Source organism: Aulonocara sp. 'chitande type north' Nkhata Bay, linkage group LG6, assembly GCF_057382095.1.
Source record: "Aulonocara sp. 'chitande type north' Nkhata Bay isolate Kocher_YH1m ecotype deep benthic linkage group LG6, A_spYH_male_GT1.1, whole genome shotgun sequence".
Classification (NCBI taxonomy): domain Eukaryota; kingdom Metazoa; phylum Chordata; class Actinopteri; order Cichliformes; family Cichlidae; genus Aulonocara; species Aulonocara sp. 'chitande type north' Nkhata Bay.
The window spans coordinates 20,333,348-20,355,633 of record NC_141349.1 but is presented as its reverse complement, the minus strand read 5'-3'; the positions used below and the strand labels follow the sequence as shown (position 1 = coordinate 20,355,633).

Below are 22,286 nucleotides of genomic sequence, written 5' to 3'. Positions count from 1 at the left end.
CCTGAGTGAGCACTGCTTATGGTGTAAAAAAGCCTAGAGCAAACCAAATATGTGATTTGTATTATATTTTCTACAGAACATGTGTCATTTTTATTCTTTTTACAGTATCACTCATTGTTACACTAAGCGTGATGGGTTAAAGTTGGGGTAGTATCAGCATGTGGAGCTGTTTTGCAGCTTCTGGGCATATCCTGCTCACCATCAGTGACAAGGTAATAACTGGGTTAGTGTTCGCTAGCTGAAGCTCAGAAGAGGTTGAATGATGTAGCATGAAAAGGATCCCAAACACTGAAGAAAATCTCATATAATGTGGCTGAGCTGAAGTTGAAAGTAAAAACTGTCAAAAATTCTTCCTGAATCAGTGAATGTGCGGATCTGATACCAGCTACAGCTCATTTAAGGCTTTCTCTGCCAAAACTCATTCTCGTGTGTGTGTGTGTGTTTATGTGATCACAGGTTATGATCACTTGATGTAGAAATTTCTAAAGAGTCCGTATACTCTTGCCCACCACTGTATATTCATTTTTTTACTAGTGTGCAGTCATTGTAAAGAAGAAACTACACCATCTTTCAAATCAAAGTTTTTTGTGCATCAAGACATTAAAAAAATCATCTGCAAAATACATGACGTAATATATCGTTTCAATATTTATTCAACAATAACCAAGCCAAAATTAGAAGCAATAAATAGATAAATAAGTACGCGCTTATTGCTTCAATAGGAATTGAAATGGTAAGTTGCAGCCAGCTACTGTTAACCATATGCATCTGATTAACTGATCATAAGCAAGTGTGAGCACCTCTATAAGATGTGTTGACAGGTGTTTGGTCTGGAGCAATCTGATGTGTGTTAAAATCTTCCCAGGATGTGGACGTCTAAGCAAATTCACTTCTAGATCAGACCGAGCAGTGCTCAGAGAAACTGCGAAAAATTCCAAGAGTGACATCTCAGACGCTTCAGGCCCCAGTAAGCATGTTAAATATTAAAGTTCATGACAGTGCAATCAGGAGAAGACCAAACAAGTATGGCACAAGCACATACTTGCACCTGAACAAATCGCAACACTTGTGGAACGATGTCCTTTGGATAGATGAGACCAAAGTGGAGATGCCATTAAGTACAGCGCCACATTTAATGAAAAGCAAACACAGCTTATTTAAACCAAAAGAAATGCGGTGATGGGACCTTAAGACAGACGTGCATAAACAAATGCCCGCAAACCTCAATTGATGCAACGCTGTAAAGAAAAGGGAAAACAATTACTCAAAGTTATTGCTACTAAAGGTGATTCTGCAAACTTTTGAATAATGTGGTGTACTTAGTTTTTCCACACACCTGCTTCTGCAGTTTGGATTAGTTTTGGTTAAATAACTATAGATACGGTGTAATGGGCCATGTGTAGTTGTTCGTGTGAGGTATTTAAATAAATCCAGAGGCTGTTTTATTACGTTTTCATTTGTAAAATCTTAGAATTGAAAGAGTGTGTGATTTATTTTTATGACGGCTGTAAATGAGACAAACATCTGAGTTCAGCTCAGCGTCTGTGTGAAAAGTACAGCTGAGACTTAATGTCTCATGAGGTAAGACAGACGGTCACCTGAAGCAGCTGAGGAACCAAGCATTTCATAAGAGCTGCCTGCAGAAGGCCAGCGAGCAGGAAAACTGAGGATAGCACAACATTCACATCATTTATTCTACTGCAGCAGACAGACGGCACAAATCTCTGAGGCCACAATCATTTATTGTAATAATATGTGGCCTATTGCAAGGTCTGTGTTTCTCATGCGGTTCAGCGGTGCTGCATCATCTCTTACCGCTAGGTGGAAGCAGAGCAGTTTTATAATCTGGACTGTGGACAAACAAAACCGACTTTTCATCCCCCCCCCCCCCCCCCAACCACAAAAAAAAAGTTAGTATCAACTTTTAAATTATAACATTCAAGAAATTCTCGTGACAGGCCCATTGTCACTGTTCTTTTGTGAGCTTGGCCTTGGCCTTCCATTTCAGTGGCTGTTCACAGTGACACCCTTTCAAGATTAAGTTATGTCACTAAATTAAAATCACTACTTTTTTGGGCTTTTGTTTCTTTGCTATTTTAGTAACAGAAACAGAAATAATAAACATAAATGAATAAACCCGCTTCTAAACCCGTGTTCGGGGATTCACCACATGGTGGCGCCACTAACACAGCAAATGCTCCTCATTTAACCAGTTCTGATGTTCTGTGGTGTAATGCCTGGTTATTACTAGAGTATACACAAAGAAAAAATAATAATAAAGAAACTGGTGAAGATTACAGTTTGTAATTTAGCCAGAATACTTAAAAGTCCTCTCCGTTTACTACATTCGCATTAAAGCGCAAATGCGTCCACTGTGTGAGGTGTTCGTATTTTACATAAGAAAATAGAAATATTGCTCTTTACTCTAAAATGTAAAGCGGCCTATGAACATATTGCGTGGTCTCCCTGCACATACTGTGGTCTGATCGTAGAGACCTTCGGTTGTTACTTTGGTGCTGCCAGCGCTTCTGCACTTCTTACACCCACTATGCGCCCTGCTGCTGAGAAGCACTCCTCCCACCACAGACAAATGGACACAGTATAACTTTTACCACCTGTCGTTTACATTTCGCCGGTTGTGCTTTGTTTTCCGAAACAAGTTATACATTTGAATGCTTGCGTTTATCTAGTTTGTAAGATGATTGCGCCTTTTAGAGTTAATTTTCTCGACTGCGCGCTTAGGATTCGTTTCATTTAAGTATGTCACGGCCGCAGATATGGCCACATTTACGATTTCATGGCCAATTTTGTGATCGTCGCTCCGAGCCTAATTCAAATACTCTAACCTCGGCCATGTGGGATGCGTCTCTGACTGTCTGCACAAGTGGCCAGCAGACAGTAGACTAGCCATCTGGCGCCGTAGGGGGTGCCGCTGCTGACAAATGTGTGCAGGTGACTTGTTTGTTTGAATTCAGACCCGCTGCTCGCATTGGTCCTGCATTTTTGAGCAGACTTTTCATTGTTTTAATGGATGCAATGATTAATGGACTGAGTATGGATCTGAGAGGTGATGGACTCACGCGTAAGCGCGTGTGTGTGTGTGAAAACTTCTGATATTTTTTTTTACACCATAACACTGAGTGTGCGCAAGTTACTAGCTAAGTCTTATAGGTGTGATGGAACGTGACAGTGAATTTCTGCACTTCATTTAATTTTCTGTGTGAGTCGATGCCAAAACAGTTTTTGCACCATGACGCACGAGTAGGCTGCATTTAATACACTGAGTAAGAAGTACAGAAGTGATATGATTTGGATAGTCGGGAACTGACATTTTTTCTGAGTTCTGGGTTTTTTCCCCAGAATTTATGTTATAAAATACCTTAAAAATAAAAACAAGACAAATATAAACACACAAAATGACTTTAAAAGTCTAACATTGTCTGTTCTACGAGTGGTTAATAAAATAGAGTTCTGCTAAATGTTGTATAGGTAAGATGGTTTTAATGTTGCTTTTTTAATTTCTTTCTCATGTTTGCCTCACTGCTATAGTCTCCTCTGCGCTCTGAAAGCTTGTGTAGGTACACGCATATTTAGTATGGTACATTGCTTTTTTTCAATTAATAGTCAGTATTGCAGCCGAACCTGCAGTGTAACCATTCATTATGGCTCTGTGACACTTAGAGACTTTCTTAAGGGAGATAATAGTAATTATTGGTTTGCTGTAGTCTGGTTGTCCGGGGTGGCACGGCTCTCTCCCTTGAGAGATGGGCGCTGTCCAGGGTGCTGGAGATGCTGAAACGCAGAGGTGTAAAGGTCATATTTCTTTCTTTCTTTCTTTCTTTCTTTCTTTCTTTCTTTCTTTCCTGTCTCCCACGGGAACCGTTCACACATCACATTTGGGCACAGTGCCCCTCACCAACACATGTAGCTCTACCACCTAGATCCTCTCCAATCACTGAGACATGAAGAGCAATGTCATCCTTTTTCTTGGTATCGCATCACGTTAGTCTCGCGTCCTTTCTGCTAAACGAGCTTAGATTAGAAATACCTCAGCCCCCTTTTTAGAGTTCAGCTGTAGTGAGGTGGCGGCCGCTTTAAACTGAGCAGGCTTCGACGTCAGAGCCGTTTAAGACATGTGGTTTTGACATCCAATAGCCTGATAAGGGCTTTAGCACCCCCCCCCCCCTTTCTCGCAGGAGATCCCTCTGGTGAAGACCAGTGTAGACGGGAGTTAGCCACGGCTGCAAGATCACCAGATTCAATTAGGAGCGAGATTCCCTGCTCACACCTGCAGCAGCACTTCGTATTCCCAGCTAGAACCTCGATTTAGCGAACATGTCTGTAGCGGGGCTGAAAAAGCAATTCCACAAAGCCACTCAGGTAAGAAGATGCGGCGTACGGTGCTCCGGCTCTCACTAGATCTTCCACTTACAGTGTCACGTTGTCTGGGGGAGGAGGAGTGGCGTAAGGTTTGGAAAAGCAGAGATTCATCCCCAACACAGTGATGATTAATTCACGCTAAATGTCGCTGCATTAACACGCAGTGTTGTTGCGAGTCGTGCTCCATTTATCACCTACAACCTCTGGTGTTTTTGTGGTTCTGGGGTGCACTCCGCTGAAAACACTGGCGTGCTGCAGCACTGCACCAACGGGAGAATGCATCAGTCGTGTTTGACTCCGGTGGTTATTCAGTGCGTGACGGGGAAAACACGATAATTATTCAGTGCCACGCTTTTTGCGTGTCCATCTGGGAGCCAGATGGCACAACACTGTGATGACAGTGATGTCGGGAACGTCGGTTCTTCTCCGTACCCTTCAGATGACATTCCGCGCTGACAAGCATCGGAGCTGCAGCTCATGCTTGTCGCTCACTCTTGCAATGCGCAAGTTGTGGCCCTGAAATGAAGGACGAGTTAAGTACAGGAGACACTCCGAGGCGCACCTCGTTATGCAATCGTTAAGTGCGCCTTGGCGGAAATCCGCTCCTACCAGCATCGGCACGCCATGACCTCTGCGCCCTCTAAATGCACTTATCGCCTTTTGCGGGACACCAGGTGATAAATTGAATTAAGCATTCCCCATCCATCACTGAATCATCGGTTATTATAATTATTATTATTATTATTATTATTATTATTATTATTGTAAGGCGCAAGCCCACCGCAAAGGTATTCTGTTCAAGGTTACCCAAAGCGCTTTCTCAACCCTCTCATTTTAGGCTAGTCGTGTATTATTATGTTATTTCAGGTCAAAGTGCACAACCTGAAGGTTTAATCACCTTTAACTCGGGAGCCAATCAGAGTGCTCTTGAATGTATGGGCTCATCAGCAGCTCAAAGGCCTTGAGTGAGTTTTATTTCCTCTAGCTTGGAAACTTCGGGAGGTTTTCCATTTATAGGGCTGAGTCACAATGACACTGTCCATTAGCTTCAGGGCCCTCACTGCAAGACACACAGAGCCTGTGTGAGTCACACACACACACATGTGTGCCCTCCCCCTCATTGTTCAGCAGTTTATTCAATCTCAGAATGGCCTTAGTGACAAGTCTCACTTTGCATTGTTCTTCAACTTTATGAGCAGCTGTCTCTGAGATGGAGGGGAATAGTGCGTTGAATGTGACAGTAATAATCACATGTCTATTCAAGGTCTCTGCCTGGAGATACTGAACACTCTTAATTGCAGGTTGAAACTGACTAACTGAGAATTAAGTAGCAGCTCGTGAGGAGAGGAGTTTACTGAAACAATTGGCAGCTCGAGATCCAATATCGACATGCAGTAGACTCTGTTATTGTTTTTTCATTTGTTTTTCACATCTCCCAACATGAGTCATTTATATTAGTGCTAATGTCACACTGACATTTGTAAGGCCTGTGTTGATAATGAATCATACATTCTGACTGCATGTTCCCAAAGAGCAGTGCTTGCAGATCACCGCTAGGTGCGTTATGTTTGGAAGACTGGATCGGGTTCGAGTGTTAAATAAAAGACAAAGTGAAGTAATTGGGAACAATCTCAAATTGCTGTTAACACATTTCTCAGTTTTAATCAAGAGCTCATTTTATCTGATTTGAAATAGACAGCAGCCCACACAGGGCATTGGATGGCTGCACTGATTGTGTTAATTCTGTGTGATGAGTCTATTGTCACCCATTAGCACGCCCTCCCTCTCCTTGCAGATGTTCCTTTCTCGTCATCAGATGAATCTGTGTGTGTGTGTGCGTGTGTGTGTGTGCGTGTGTGTGTGGGTGTGTGTGTGTGCGTGCGTGCGTGCAGGCGCAAGAGAGTAAAAGAGAGGTGGGGATACACATAAGCATTTGTAAATATGCATAGATTTATGTGGATCTGTGCATGCATAAAGAGGTGTTGTTGACTGTCTAAATATGCAGTAACTGTATCTGAACTTGAAGATTTTTACTTGGTGCTGTCTTCAATAATCTGTTTTATTCCCAGTGTGATTTAATCAGCTTTAGGCTCACAGTGTGTCGTCTCTGTGGTCTCCTGCTGTCTGTTCCTCAACATTACACACACACACACACACACACACAGTCCTCTTCCACAGAATCCCAGTGGCAGAAGGTTCCCCTCAACCCCTCTGTTCCTGTGCCACAGCCTTGTAATCCAAGCCCAGACTTATGTGGGAAGCAACCCAGCAAGCTGGCTAGTTGTACACAGATGACAAATGTTGCTCAACCATACTTTAAGAAGACAGTCACACAACATGAGAAGACGTCGTCAATGCATGAAGTGTTAGAATCGGAGATTCATAATGGTCAGAAAGCAGTAATAAACAATCTATATCCATACCTGCTTTGTTTTTTTACTTCAATTGTTTTATCATTGCCACGTCTCAGTGCAGGCTAGAGGCAATAAGCCACAGCATTAAAATCATATGCCTGATATTGTGTAAGTCCCCGTAGTGCCACTAAAACACCTCTGACCTATCAGGACACGGATGCAGAACCTGTAGTGTTGTCCTGTGGCGTCTGGCACGGGGCTGCAGGAGGAGATGATTTGAGTCCTGTGAGTTGCAGGTCAGTGCTTGGTCCGTGATGCATGTTAAAGTGAAGTCAGGAAGCCTGAACTGATTACCTGTGTTATTCACAATTGATTGATTTTCCATACTCTGGCTAATCAGTGAATAAAAGTTCCCAGATCAACTTTAGACCATTTTTAAGCAAATATGCCCCCAAAAATTCTCTGGTTGGGGTGTCCCAGTAACATTTACTGGTTCTTGTGGTGTTATATGACTGGAAAATAAATTTGGGGATTTGATGGATGTTCCCTCCACTGTGGTCAAGTGCTCGTTTACAGGGGGTCGTTTGATTGTTGGGGTTTTCTCTCTATGATTTGAGGGTCTGTAACTAACAACGTAAAGCACCTTGAGGCCTCGAGCACCTTATTATTCAGTTTATTGAAAAATAAGATCAAAATGACAGATTAACAATTCATATCAAATAGTTGATTTTTTTCAGCAATGATATACTATAACAGATGTTACTGCATATTAAGTTATATAAAAATTAAGTTCAGGAACATCAAATAGATGATATACCCACACAAGCAGGCCTGTATACATCACTTATGGAGTGATTGTTTGAAAATCCAAAACCACACTAACATCAAAATGTTTTAGATGTGAACTGGAATTTTTTTTTATCCTAAAATGCTGCATCGACCTTTTAGCCCAATGTGTCTCTAATTGCTAATTATCTGTGCAGCTTCAGTCTGGAGTTGAGGACTATGGCGTCTGCTGTATGAGCAACAGCAAATCCTCGTTTTAGTGGAGGAGGAAGATGCATTTCTTTATTGTAGACACTGCTGAGAAAAACGGCTCATGAAAGGCAGAATACCCTGAAGTTAACTGCGACTTCAGTGCGAAGTACACACACGCAAACTCAGTTTCACCTTTTCACATGCATCACAGAGTAATTTATTTCACACAAGCATAATCACACTTTTCTCTGACAGAATACATCTCTCTCCCTCGCTCAAGGACATCGATGCCCTGTGTGCTGCATTAATAATGGGGGCCATTTTAAAAAGAAGTGAAGCACGGGGGCATGAAGGGTAAAACCCAGCAGGGTCCCTAGGAATAGCTTTTTTTAAAAACTTTCTTCATTTAATCTGCAATCCATTAGTCATTCTCACTATGTGATGTAACTCAGCACATGCTATAATAAGTTATAATACCTCGAAAGTGTTTGTATTTCATTTAAACCTGCTATAACGACAGCACAGTGTATTCTTCCCCTTTTGTGTTTAAGCTCACAAGCAGCGTTTCCAACCATCTTATTTTTAAAGGTGATGATCTCTGGCTTAATACGTCACAAGTCAACTCCACCTCGGAGTCAAATGAGTCACGCTTAGAGCAGATTCTACTCTCACGATGCCACCGTCGCTTTCAGGTTCATTTGCAGCCAATGGTGTGTGTGTGTGGACGTGCAGCTTTTTATATCGTACCGTCTGCTAACTGTTTAGAAAACAAAAGCTTCTTGTGATGGGACTATTTTCAATACCGGTTTTGGGGAGGGTTTAGGGCTGCGGTGAGCACATTTTTTATCTCGGTCCTGCAAGCAGGAAGACGAAAATCTGTTCATCAAATAGAAGCTGCAAGAGAGAGGAGGGAGGGAGGATGAGCAGGAAAGCTTGAGAACGTGTGGCAGAACCAGTGAGAGATGAAAAAATAAAGCGAGTCTTTGGGGGGTTTCACTCTTGCAGGCTTTTCAGATAAAATGGTTTCTTTGCTTCTCGTCAGTGTCAGAAAGAAGCTGACGAGTTTCCAAGTTTGGCTCCCTCCGTATGAGTCACGCTTGCATCTAAAACATAGTGAGTCTAAAGAGGTTTAATCCAGTTTGTTTCATGCCATGTTGGAATATTTAGCTTCTTGTTGCACAAAATGTATTCTGAAAATGACTGAAATTACGCATGTGTGTAGAGCTCGCTCCTGTCTGCATTACATGTGCATCTCAACCGTACCTCACACACTGCAGAGACCGTTATCTCGATCCAGACTCGTGGCTGTTCTGCATATGCACTACCCACGTTTTCAGCCTGTTCTTGGGTAATGATCAACACAATGTTGCAATACAGTTTATTAACTATAGTATAGCACACATCAATGTGAGTAAAAATGTGCGCATTGACATGATAACAGTATAATTTGGAATCAACCTGCACTACTTTTTAAATCTATGCACTGGTATATTTGGGTAATAACGCCACCTTTTATGTTTCCGTGGATGCCAAAAGATGGAAATCAGTGGTGAGGATGCAGTTGAGGAACAGAAATACAAGCAGCCTTGATCTGTTTGCAAATGAAATTGTCTGTGAAGATAGTTTAGCTACATGTCGATGAGTGATTGTTGGATTCTATGGCTGTCTGCGAGCCGTTACGAGTTGTAAAATCAAGAGGCAGTTATTAGATTTGAACGTCGTATATTTCTTGCAGTGGGTAATGGGAGTCGTGATCCTTTATTTAGCAGTCAGGCCTGGTTCTACTGGAGATTTCCCAGCGTGTGTGCTGAATGCTAATATAACAGCTACACACGTGCCACTCTGATTTATGCTTCTTGAAAAACTGGGCGGTTCATTGTAGTTTGTGGGTGAAAGGCAAATTCTTTAGCATGTAACACTGTGTGTGTATATCTTTCCAGTATCATCTCTTGGTTCTGGAAAAGTATGCAGTGACAAAATGTGAACGCCCGTGGACGGACACCCATGCGAGCCTGGGGATAGCAGCAGGGTCTGTGGATGTGATTGACGCCTGCAGGGCTTTAGGGCAGCAGATTGCAAGTGGGTGACTCATTCAGCCTGGATCCTCGCTATAGGCCTACTGCAGTGCACCGTAAAACAGATCCAGCTGGGAGATAACAGATGGGGCGGGAGGAACAACAAGAGTGAAGCAAGGATAAGAGATAAGAAAAGCAATGAAGAGGAGGATAGCAAGCATCCTTGTGCTGATAGGGAGTGGCACAGAGGCAGAGGGAGAATTCAGCCAAGAGATGCTGAAGGCTGCAGCAGAAGGACAAACTCTCCGAAGTCAAGAGAGAGTGTGGAGGACAGAAAAGCTCTGCAGGGATTTACTCACATGCAGGCTGTAGGGAAAAAATGCAGCTCAATGCTGAATTTTGACAATTGACAGGATCCTTTTTTTACTTCTAAATTCTGGGTGAGGCTGCAGCTTACATTTTCTCAGTTATTTGATGGATTATTTCTATTAATTGGCCAAAATATTTTTTTCTAAATATCAGAAATTTCACACAGTGTAAAACAGAGATGGCATGGGAAACAGCCTGTTCTTGCTTTTGAAAGGGTTAGAAAAACAGCACCACTTTGATGGCAGAGCTTAAATTGTAGTCAAATGGTGCCTCTCATGCTGTAATCACATATAAGTCACATGCAGCACACTTCTAAAGTGGGCCGGACCAGTAAAACTTCCCCTTCTTTCAGTGAAAAGATGTTTAACCACACATTTAATCCACGAGAAGATATCTTAATATAAGAACTGCAAATCCAACATTGCTGTTTTTCTCAGTTTTTCCACACGATAAAGAGACACTGCTCCAGTTAATGAAAGAAATCTTTAACCTAAGGAATAAAGGTGTCGTTCATTGCCTAGACTGGACTGTAATTATACAATTAAAAGTTTCTGTAAAAAATTTTTGACCCATTGTTTAAAAACATCCTATAGTCAGGAGTGAAAAACAGGAACTTTGACACTGCTCTAGGCTCTGTATGATGTCATTGAGAGCATAAATCCTCAACATGCTCTCACACAGCTCTGGCTGTGAGCCCAGAAGTCCCTCTCACTTGACAGGTTCAACCTGAAAACCATCTGTTTGCGAAGAGCAGCCAATCATAAGACACTGCGAGGAGGAGGGAGGGGAGGGGCTTAACATGAGATGATGAGATCAATAAGAGCTGTAATTGAACTGAATCATTCCAGGCTAATAGAGTCCAAAATAGCAAGATTGAGCTGCAGTACCATGTTGCATAAAATATCCCATTTAAGGTTATAGAACAAACCCAAGGTGGCACTTATGGGAATCTTTACTGTTAATAAATACTTGATTTCTGGTCTGTGACAGAAAAGACATGCAGGAGACTACAAACAGGTGCTGTACTCTTCCCACCTTCCTGCTTCGTGTCATATGTGGCACGCTTCTTCCTGCACGTACATCATGAGGTGAAATGTCCTCCAAAGGCCTGGAAGCTCTCTCTTTAAGTCAACACAGTGAATCCAGGTTTGGCCGGCAGTGGATCAGCAATGCAGTAAAAGCAGTGCTGCACTGGATCCAGTCCAGCAGCAGTACCTGCATTAATATCCCTCTCATCTTTTTATCTCCTTTATTTCTCCCCTTCATTGGTGCTTCTAATTATCTGCACTTGCTTGTCATTTTCCTCCCAGCTAAATATCAAACTTTTCTGCAGTGCCCTTCTACCTTTTGTGTAAAGTTCCAAGATATATAATGTTTGATTTTTGTCTTCAAACTGGAAGATTTTTCACTGGTTCTAACACAGTTTTGCCGTATATTGCACAGCACACGTGCAAACTCTTGTTTTCTTATTAGGCGTGCTTCAGAAAGAAATTTAGACCTTCACATAGATATATCAAAGTAACCGTGACAGGTTTTCGTCCAGTGTGAAAGTCAAACGCCACCTCCATCACCACACCTCAAACAAATCATTAATTTCCCTGACACTGCATTAATCCTAAAGATAGTATTACGACAAGTTTTTATTGACCTTTGAGCGTGTGACCAGCTTTCTCCAGAGCTGCTGCCACACATTTCAGGGAAAGGGTGTCTCCAAAAACAACACAGTAACAGATCTGACACGCTGTATATCTAACTAAATCCTATATGTTTACTTAAATTATTTAATCGGGTTTAAGCCGCTGAAAACCACCAGCAGCAGCCCACGGAGAGCTTGTGGACTGAGCACTGGCCTTTGGAGTTGCCATTGTTCTGACGTCAGGTTTTTGTTCTGTGGGTTAAAGACAGTCATGACCTGCAGCGTTCCCCATATTCCCTATTATTAGCTCGTCCAGTGACTGGGTGCTGTCGGCACATTGGACATTTTAAATATGCAGAGCAAACGTGAATGAACATTGTTTAGCCAGCTAGATATCTGTCAGAGAAGAAGGTGTGCGGAGTGAAAACATTGGTGCCCGGTGTTCTGCTATTTCAGTCATTCTTATTTTGACAGCAGCAGTCGCTAGAGGTTCCTTTTTTCTTTTTTCTTTCTTCCTGCAGTTTCTTTACCGTCCGTGGTTTCTCCTTTCACTCCTTCCTCATCCTCTTTCTCTCGCTCAGCATCAGTATTCAGGCCATGGTGGATGTTTTATTCATATTATGTATTCCTGGCATCAGCCACTGCAAGAGACACTAGCTTAGACTTGGGGCCGGTAAAAAGGAACTCTCAGTACCTGTTACTAAGAATTAGGAGAAGGTTATCCTCACCACACTTAATTAATAAGAAAAATGAGCATTTTCCCATTTTAAATATGTTTTTATAAGATTTTCCTGTGTGAGGATTGTGAAGCAAAGTGTTTTATTCTTGCAGACAGAGATAGGACTGACGTCTACTTCAGGAGCATTCAGGTCACATCATTATTACCTGCATTTTTAACCCTGAAGAATGCAGAAGATTTCCCTGTAAACCTGCTTATCCCACTGATTGTTGAGCTGCCTACATGCTTGGACATGTTGAAGAGGCACTGCAACATAATTTAGGGACACGTATGCTTTTATTGTGCATTCACTTGGAATTAGAGGTCATGTTTAAGTCACATAAAAGCACCTTGTTTTAGATTTAAGCAGAAAAAAAGGTGTTAATTATACTTTTACAGCATTACTGAGAACACATCTGACAGGCAGTGATAGTTCGTAGCCAAGTACTCCACTTATATTAAATTATTAGATCCATTTCCAGTTTTTATTCCTACTTTTTCATTTATTTATTTTCATTTTATTTATCTTTATTTTATATTATTTTATATTTTCCGATAGGCTGAACAGCGTTACAGATTAAAGCTGTTACCCCCGATCACTGTGACCACTTCCTCTGGGGCATCAACTAAGCAGCGAGCAGTTCTTCTAAACAGATTTTTCTCTATTCAGATGTTTCATTATGTCAAATATTTAATAAAGAAAGAAAAATTACAAAAAATATCAGATAATACAGTTATTGTTGCACAAATTTGTTTTTCATGTGTAATATTGGTAAAGGAATTTTCTGTGGTTGATTTTTATTTTTCAGTTGTTGTATTTCTGTTTGAATGAAGAAGCTCTTCTTGTCCATTATACCGGATGGGTTTCATTCCCTGACTGCAGATGGTGTGTGTGTGTGTGTGTGTGTGTGTGTGTGTGTGTGTGTGTGTGTGTGTGTGTGTGTGTGTGTGTGTGTGTGTGTGTGTGTGTGTGTGTGTGTGTGTGAAAGCAATTGAAAAATAAAGAAAATCTAGGAAAAGTGGGTTATTTTGTGAAGAGAGAGCAGGAAGAGATGAGAGGAGGAAGTAATGGAGTTAAATGGAGAGAAGTGGAGGATGCTGGGAACAGAGCTGATGAGGAGGCAGCGCTTTGTGTCCCCAGTTTAATGCCTAATTTGGCTCATGAAGGGGCAGTAATGAGGATCGGGAACAGAACACGCTTTATTGTACTTACATGTCTGATAAAGCAGCTCTCCGGGTGTTTTGAGAGGGGGGTATGTCAGGACGTGACAAGGTGGGGTCCTTCTGTTTTTTATTTGTTTGTTTCTTTAAAACAACACCAACAACCTCAGCATCCCCCACCCCCTCCCCCAAACAGAAAATGCATGTTTCCATCCTAGACGTGGACACACAAAAAACACTCACTCGCCTCGTGCCCAGACAACAGCCTCGCACCAGCTGTGGGGGTAAGACCGAATGGCTTGTCAGGGATTATGCTCAGATTAATCGGAGCACAGTGACTTTGCATCATATTTGAGCTGTGTGCGAGCCAAAATCAGGGCGCTGCACGGTAATCTGCGAAACGTGCAGCATGTGCCGGACAAGACCGCAAAATAGACCATGTGACAGAGGTTCACGACTCTGCCATCAGGCTGTTTTGGGGGTTTATTTTTTGTGGATTCATTTAGCAATTTAAGTGCTGATGCCCTACATGATTAACAACCTTTTTTTTTAATTTATCAAGCTATATGTTAAGATTATTACAAATGATGTGAGAATAGAGATAAAACATCTGTTTTACTATAATCCTATTATAAATATGGCCTCAAAATGTTCATTTTATTAGTAATAAATCATTCTAATTAAACATTCACTATAATGTCCTATAATTGCCTTCATGTTATTCTTTGCTGTGCGGTGGGGTAATTATTTATTTGGCTCAATGCGCTGTATAAACAATCCTCTTCATCACCTTCCAGATTTATAAAAATGTGCCACAGGCTTGGCGGTAAATTGTTATTTTTCTGATGCTCAGACTCAATATGGCAAACACCACCCACAGACAAAGCTGTAGATGAGGCACCTTGAATTAAAAGCCAATATAAGATGGCTTTTTAATCAGAAAGAGGCTGTAGACTTGTGTGTCTCTGCAGTCATGAAACAAGGTGTTTGCCGAAGACATTTAAATAAATTATTACAGGATGATGATCATGTGCATTTTGCAGGAAGCGAGTCAAGAAGGTATGGCAGTTCTAGAAGAATTGTAATGTGGGAAACACTTCAGTTTTAATCAATCCTAAGTGCATTTAATAGTTTACAACACAATATGATGTAGTACTGAACATTCAGCCTCCCACCAGGTGACCAGTGCAATCGCCTTGTGACCTGATGTCGTCACCCAGAAGTTGAAGGTGCAAGTACTTTCAGTCAGTCACCAAATGCAAAAAAAAGTAGCAAAATTAAGTTGCAGCTTATATTTTTTTTTTTTAGGTATCTTTTGCTGCAGTGGAACACAAATAGAAAAATTAGCCTCAACACTCAAAACCTCAAAGGATGTGCAGTTCTGAGCATCACCTCATAAATTATTGATTTAACCTGCTGAGTTTGCATGAGCACAAACAGGAACTGCAGACCACCTCCTGCCTTTTAAGCTTGAACAAAAACTAAACCTTCAAAATTGTTCTGAAAGGCTGCAGTTTTACTGAAGCGAGCTTAATAAACTGGCGACTGAGTGCGTAATGACCTTCAACGAGGAGTTTTTAGCATGTCATTGCATGCTGTTTATGTCAGTATCCATTTTTAAATCTTTGAATTTACGTGCCTGCAGCATCCTTCCTGTTTATTTTCTCAATGCTGATTTTAATCAGCTGTCACTAACAAAACAGTCTCAAATTCCCACTTGGCAGAAATCTGAAATAAAAATAACTAATTATGTTAAAATAGGACGACGACCAGAAAATTATTCTATACTTATCCTTTCATCTTGAGATGTTTTTATATGTTTTGCTATATTTTATGGTCGTCAGAATTCAGTTGCTTTTACATAAATGTGAAGGTGAAGCAGAAGTCCTCGTTGTTCTGGGTTTCATTGCATTTCTGTTTTTCTCTTCTCTCCTGTCATGACCTCCTTTTTGGGCAGGAAATCTAATCAAACCAGACCAGCCTTGAAAGGCAGACAGTCAATATCAAATATACAAAACGCCGGACTGGCGAGGCTTTTCAATTTCCTCAGCTTTTATTAGGTACGGATTGATGACATCGTGTAATTTGTGAGTTATTTCTGCAGTGAGATTGAAAATTTGTGTCTCGGAGAAGGAATCGGGTTTGTTTGTTTCTTTATTTATTTGTTTATTTTGAGGGTTTTTTGGATATTGGCATAAATGCATCACTGCTTGTTTTTACCCAACGCTGCTCCTAAATCATGGTTTAGCTTGATGGTAGCCTCATCAGCAATGTTAATCAACTGGGTTTAAAACAAAACAAAACAACAACATCATATTGGAGTCATGAAAGAAGAAGAAGAAGCAGAAGTAGAAAAAACATGGCAGGAAGTTCTTTTCATTAATAGCGTTTTTCAGTGGACACTGTCACAGCACACACACTCAGACACACTTGTTTCCACCTATTTGTTCTCCTGCTTTTCTTATCATCGTCATCACCATCACATGTCCTCACCTGTCACACTGTCACACACAGAGCTCTGCTTGATTCTGTTGCAGCTTTCTGTTATGCTGCATTACAATGCAATGCATTCAGATGGTAATTATAGTAGATTTTTAACAGAACTCAAACTCTGTGTATAGTTCATCTATAGTGCTGCCAGGAAGTATTTTCTTTTATATTAATCAGAAAATACAGAAGTCCCAAACACCATGTAGCTACAGCAATCTATGGCATCACTTCCTTTTGTCTTATGTAAACAGATAAGACCTGGAGTCATATCATCGAGCTAATTAATTATACTGACACACTATTAAAATTGAAGAGTAATGATAATACACTCTGTGACACCACAAGGCCGATTAATAAGCCAATATTTCTGCTTTTTTCTTTTTCCTGCAATATTTCATCTTTACTTAAAAAGTGGCAATGTCTCCGGTGTTGTGTGATATCATCGTTTATTCATAATCATTAATCACTCTGTGTTTCAGACTTGATGATCTTTTAATTACTTGTTTATTCCAACCAGCAGCCAAAACCCTGAACATGCTTTATTCTCTTTATCATCACATACATGAATCCTTATATTTGAGAGGCTGTGATTGTGTGAAACCTTTGATATTTTTTTTAAATAAATATCCGCCTTTTATCAAAGCTGTTCTCTCGAGATTGTCTGCTTAATTGATTAATCCTTACAGAAACGGTACAAACAGTACTGTTGTTTTGCACTGAGCCTCATTGTTAATGGTCATGTTTTCTGTGGGAGGACTGCTCTCTGTCAGTGACTGATAGCGTGGAGGGCAGTGAGGAGTTTTGCTTAGTTTTTAAATGAAGAATAAAGATCCAGGCCATTGAGTGCATGACTGCGTATATATGTGTGAGGCTGATTTTTGGTACAAGGTCAAACATTTTCTCAGCAGACAAGCCAGATTCATCGTTCCTGACGCGGAACTGTTTCCTCTGAGACGAACGATAACACACACACAACACAAAGAAATCAGAAGACACACAAAATGGCTGCTGTGTCTCTTTCACTGGTTTTAACAACTCCGACCGCCAAAATCTACAAGTCAGCTGGATCACATGTTCTCATAGGGAATGATGGGTTCTTAATATACCTGGATGACACTACTCACCAGCCACTTTATTAGGCACACCTTCCTTGTACCACTTTGAACCCCTTTTGCCTCAACTGCCTTAATAATTAATGACACAGATTCAAGAAGGTGCTGGAAACACTCCTGCTCTTAGCTCTGACAGGAGTGCCACCCGGTGTGGTCTTCTGCCTGCTTGACATTTTGTTCCTTCAGAGATATTCTAAATAACGTGGTTATTTGAGTTTGTGTTGCTGGATATTTTCTTTTTGTCAGACCATTCTCTGCAAACACTGGAGATGGTTGTTCAGGGAAGTGTCAGTACAGATGAGCAGTTTCTGAAATACTCAGACCAGCCCGTCTGACACCAACAACCACGGCAGATTCAGAGTCACTTGCTGCAGTGTGATTGGTGAGTAGATATTTGCATTAACAAGCAGGTGTATCTAACAAAGTGGCCTGTGAGTGTCTAATATTCTGTTTCATATTCCGACACTTGCTATCTTCTCAGATGTTATGTTATGTTATTCAAACTGACATCACAACTTTAGCAGCAGTCGTAGTTACTATAGTTCATACATGGCACTGATAAGTCTAGTTGTTGAGACGACTTCTTCTTCTTTGTGTTTAGTAAACTGACAGTCAAGCGGAACTTTATACTCACAAGCAGGATAATTGATGTGGTCACAGAAGTGTGGATTACAGATGCGTGCCCACGCACACGGCACACTGCACACAGCACACAGCAGGTTGCAACTGAGCGCTTTAATAACGATCATTAATACGGATATTCAGCGTCCACTTCCTAGACAGCACCATCATTACACCCACACAGATATAACTCGCAGCACTGCTGTGTAAACAGAAAAATTATATCACTGTGAATCTATTGCACACACAGAAGGTGCCTTTCTGTTTGCTTATGTTTTAGAAAAAGTCAAGTCCTCAAAGCTCTGTCATTATCTCTACTGACAGACAAGCGAACGTGAAATGGAAATTGCGGTCTGGCAATCAAGTACAGCAAAACAGAACACCGACATGCTGCGATGTGCCATTAAACTTGTATTTGCATATTATGCAGGGCGTGTGTTTAAATAAAGGGTGAGTCACTCTATCTGAAGATGTAAAATATTTTTTTAGGGTCATGTTCCTCAGTGTCTGTTGGTGATAAATAAAAAGGAATGCCTCTACAATCTTACCTGTTTGCTGATTAAGGCCCCAGTTACACAGGCTTAGAGACCACTCAGTGACACCCCCACCCCACTGGCAACCGCTGGTTGCTAGGGAACGGTGTGTAATCCCTGACCATTTGGCAAGTGGTTGCTGGGGGTTGCTAGAGGTATCTTGGTGAAACTGGTTGCAAAGAGGTATATAGTGTCACATCAAAAACCTTCTTGGAATTGCTTTGGTCACTAGCAGATTGCCACAGTCTTGTCTGCAAACACTCGCCAACTACTCGCTGAGCAGTAGTGACAGAGACCGCCTGCCCTCAAAATAAAGCTAGCTCCTTTCGAAATGTGTTTGCTGCAGCAAATGGGTACGACCTTTGCTTTGAAGGAGGACATTCTTAGTTTACTGTTTGTGTTGCACGTTTTACTAGCATTCAGCTAGCAGTTAACACATTTGCAGATAGTATGACGTCTCCCATACAATCTGTTAGCGACCAAAGCAATCACAAGGAGGTTTTTTTTGCCACAGCCTCTGTGCGATCAGTTTTATCCTAGCAACTGCAAGCAATCTTGAGGAACCATTCATATATTAAGCATGCTAATGGTTTGTTTTCTAAATAACAAGCTAATGACATATTAAAACAGACCTTTAAGGATGCTCCAAAAGCCATAAACCACAACCCCAGTGAAGAGCCCCCTCAGTAATCTTCTCCTATACGTCTTTGCTAAACCGATTGCTCTTTGCTTTTTTGTTGTTGTTGTGAAACCAACTTGGCCATCTCAGCCGCCACAGAAGCCTTTGTGTCGACTAGATTACCTTAATACTGAATGATAAGGACAGAAAAAGGGTCCATTTACGCTCATTCAGAATTATTCTGTAAGACATGCTGTTCAGCTATATAGTTAGTCAAAAGGTGTTTATTGTTGTTCATTAAAAACTGCCCATCAAACACAATGAGTGATTTAAAAACAGGATAATTGTAAATGTTTTCTTACAAAGAAGCTAATCGACCATCTGACAAGCACTTTAGTAGAACTGACCTCTCAAAACACTCTTCCTGCAAGAAATCTTTAAACATTAACAGGCTGAATGAATCAAGTGAAACAAATGGACAATTGAATGATTCAGTTTAATCATTGATTGATTGATTGATTGATTGGTTGGTAATTTTATTTCAACATGTGAACAATATACAAGTACATTTAGAAAAGAAATAAGAGAGAAAAAAAATACTATACAAATTACATACAAAAAAACATTCTGATTAATTTACATGTTGAAAAGGAGTGGGAAGAAGTATACACTTATTTAATCCCACCCCTGTCCCATAAATTATCAGTGAATATTTAGTCAGCTTCCTTACTGATATAATTTGTAATAAAAATAGTGAACAGATTTCTGATATACTATATACTATAATATCACATCATGAATTTTTTGTTTGTTTGTTTTTAAATAGAGACATTCACTTAATTTAAATATTTTCCTTTTCTTTATAGATCGAGAAGATCATATTTTTATAACTCTTTTTGAACAGTTTTATGTTTGGACATTGCTTTAATTCCATATTCAGTTTGTTCCATAGTTTCACTCCATGAACAGAAACACAAAAGCCTTTTCTTGTAGTACGTACCTTCATTGTTTTGAAGTTACAAAAACCCCTTAAATTATAACTTCCTTCTTTCAAAAAAAACATACTCTGAATATTACCTGGCAGTTCTTTATTTTTTGCTTTGAATAGAATTTGTGCTGTTTGGAATTTCACTAGATCAGCAATTTTCAATATTTCAGACTGCAAAAATAGTGAGTTTGTATGTTCCCTATAACCTGCATTGTGGATGATTCGAATTGCTTTCTTTTGAAGAGTAAAAAGTGAATGTAATGTGGTTTTATAGTTATTGCCCCAGACCTCTGCACAATAGCTTAAGTATGGTGAAACCAGTGAACAGTAGAGAATATGAAGTGATGTTCTGTCGAATACCTGTTTTGCCTTGTTTAGTACTGCAATGCTTCGTGATACTTTGGAATGAATATATCTTACGTGAGCTCTCCAGTTAAGTTTTTCATCTATTATTACCCCCAGAAATTTATTTTCACTGACTCTTTCAATATCAACACCATTTATTTGAATCTTTGCATTTGTATTTAAACTACTATTTCCAAATAACATCAGTTTAGATTTATTCAAATTTAATGATAATTTGTTTTTATCAAGCCAGAACTTCACTTTACTTATTTCATTAGTCATATCCTCCAATAAATTCTGCAGATCATCACCAGAGCAAAAAATGTTTGTATCGTCAGCAAAGAGAACCATTTTTAATACTTTGGACACTTTACAGATGTCGTTAATGTACAAGTTGAAGAATTTTGGACCCAAACCTGACCCTTGGGGTACACCACAAGCAATGTCCATACATAAGGAGCAACCACCATTTATTTTCACAAACTGCTTTCTGTCACTTAAATAACTCCGGACCCAATCTAAAACTACCCCTCTGACACCATAACGTTCCAGTTTTCTTATTAATATATCATGATCTATAGTGTCAAATGCCTTTGTCAAGTCTATGAATAACCCAGCCACATATTGCTTTTTGTCTATGGAATTTGTGATGTATTCTATTGAATCTAATTGAGCTTATCTATCAGTTGAGGTTCTCAGTCGTCAGCGTTTGAAATAACGACAGATGCACTTTTTCTTTTTGGTTCATGAAGACGTTTCAGCTTTCATCCAGGAGGTTTCGTCACTTCTAAAAGCCAATGGACCCCAGTGGGATTGTCCAGTTTGGGGGGGTCCTGAGAGTTGTTGATCCCCCCTGAAATCATGTGAGTAAAGGTGGGTTGAGAGAGGAGTGAAGGAGGGCCTACAGCACCAATTATCAGCCATCTGTATCTCAGCCTTGAGAGCTCCTCCCAGGCATTTCAACCCTCACACACACCTTGACTCATGTGACCTTATAACGCATATGATGGCAGGCAATGTTTCTCAGAGGAGTCACAACTTCGCCTCAGGAATGACATATGCCTTAATTCACACCTTGCCTCAACTGACTATTAACAACTTAAATGATTACAGCTGGGCTTTCAAGACCCCCTCCAAGGGGACAACTCCACCAGAGGTGGGGACTCTCCATCAGCTTAACTGAAGAAGCCTCTTGGATGAGAGATGAAACGTCTTAACCAACTAGAACGAACAGAAGTCCTGTTTCCTTTATTTTGGGGTCTGTTGTGCCAACTAACACTGGCAAATTGACACGTAAACGAGAATGATCAGCTTGCAGAACTGAGGGAACCTATATAGATGACAGCTGGAAGGAGCGTGTTTGGAGGCGTGGTCCTGCTCCTGAAATTCTGATACATAATCTCCAATTAAATATGTAAAAGTGCAGTGGGCAGTTTTCAGGGCCCTTTCTGTACATTTAGTAAATATTTTTCTTTTAGGTTTAAACAGTGAGTGACTGACAAAAAGACTTCATTAAACAGGTGAAATTAACAACTGAGTCAAAAGTGCACTGAGTGGATGGAAGAGGAACATGGTGAGTTTTTCACACGTTCATCTGCATCCAAGGCAGACCTACTGAGAATTTCATACTTTATGACCGAATCAGTCATATTTTTAACAGATGAAGGATTACTCTCCTGCATCACTGGGCCTGCCTTGCCTGAAATATGCTCATCAGCATAACTGCCGTAATTTGCAAAAATAAAACGGCACATTTTTAATATAATAGCCCGAGAATAACTCGTTACTATAAATAACTTTCAGTATGACAAATTTTGTCGCGTGTGCAGTTGCTCATCCTCCGCCGTTGTCATGTCGTCATCATCACGAGTCCCACTGCTTGCAAACTCTGGCACGTTTTCACCACACAGACACACAGAGCCAGCTGGTTCTCACCCACCATCACTACCCCCCACCGCCACCCATCC

The 22,286-nt window shown here is 40.6% G+C and overlaps 1 protein-coding gene across 2 annotated transcripts in view; it reads left to right on the top strand.

The window, feature by feature from the left end:
* The first annotated feature begins 4,197 nt into the window (after positions 1-4,197).
* sh3gl2a (SH3 domain containing GRB2 like 2a, endophilin A1) overlaps positions 4,198-22,286 on the top strand; it is a 38,845-nt gene continuing 20,756 nt past the window's right edge. For both annotated transcript variants that reach the window (XM_086295499.1, XM_086295500.1), the window contains exon 1: positions 4,198-4,380. In XM_086295499.1, coding sequence (XP_086151625.1) covers positions 4,336-4,380 — 45 coding nt within the window. In that variant the 5' untranslated portion in view covers positions 4,198-4,335. The remainder of the gene's footprint in view (positions 4,381-22,286) is intronic.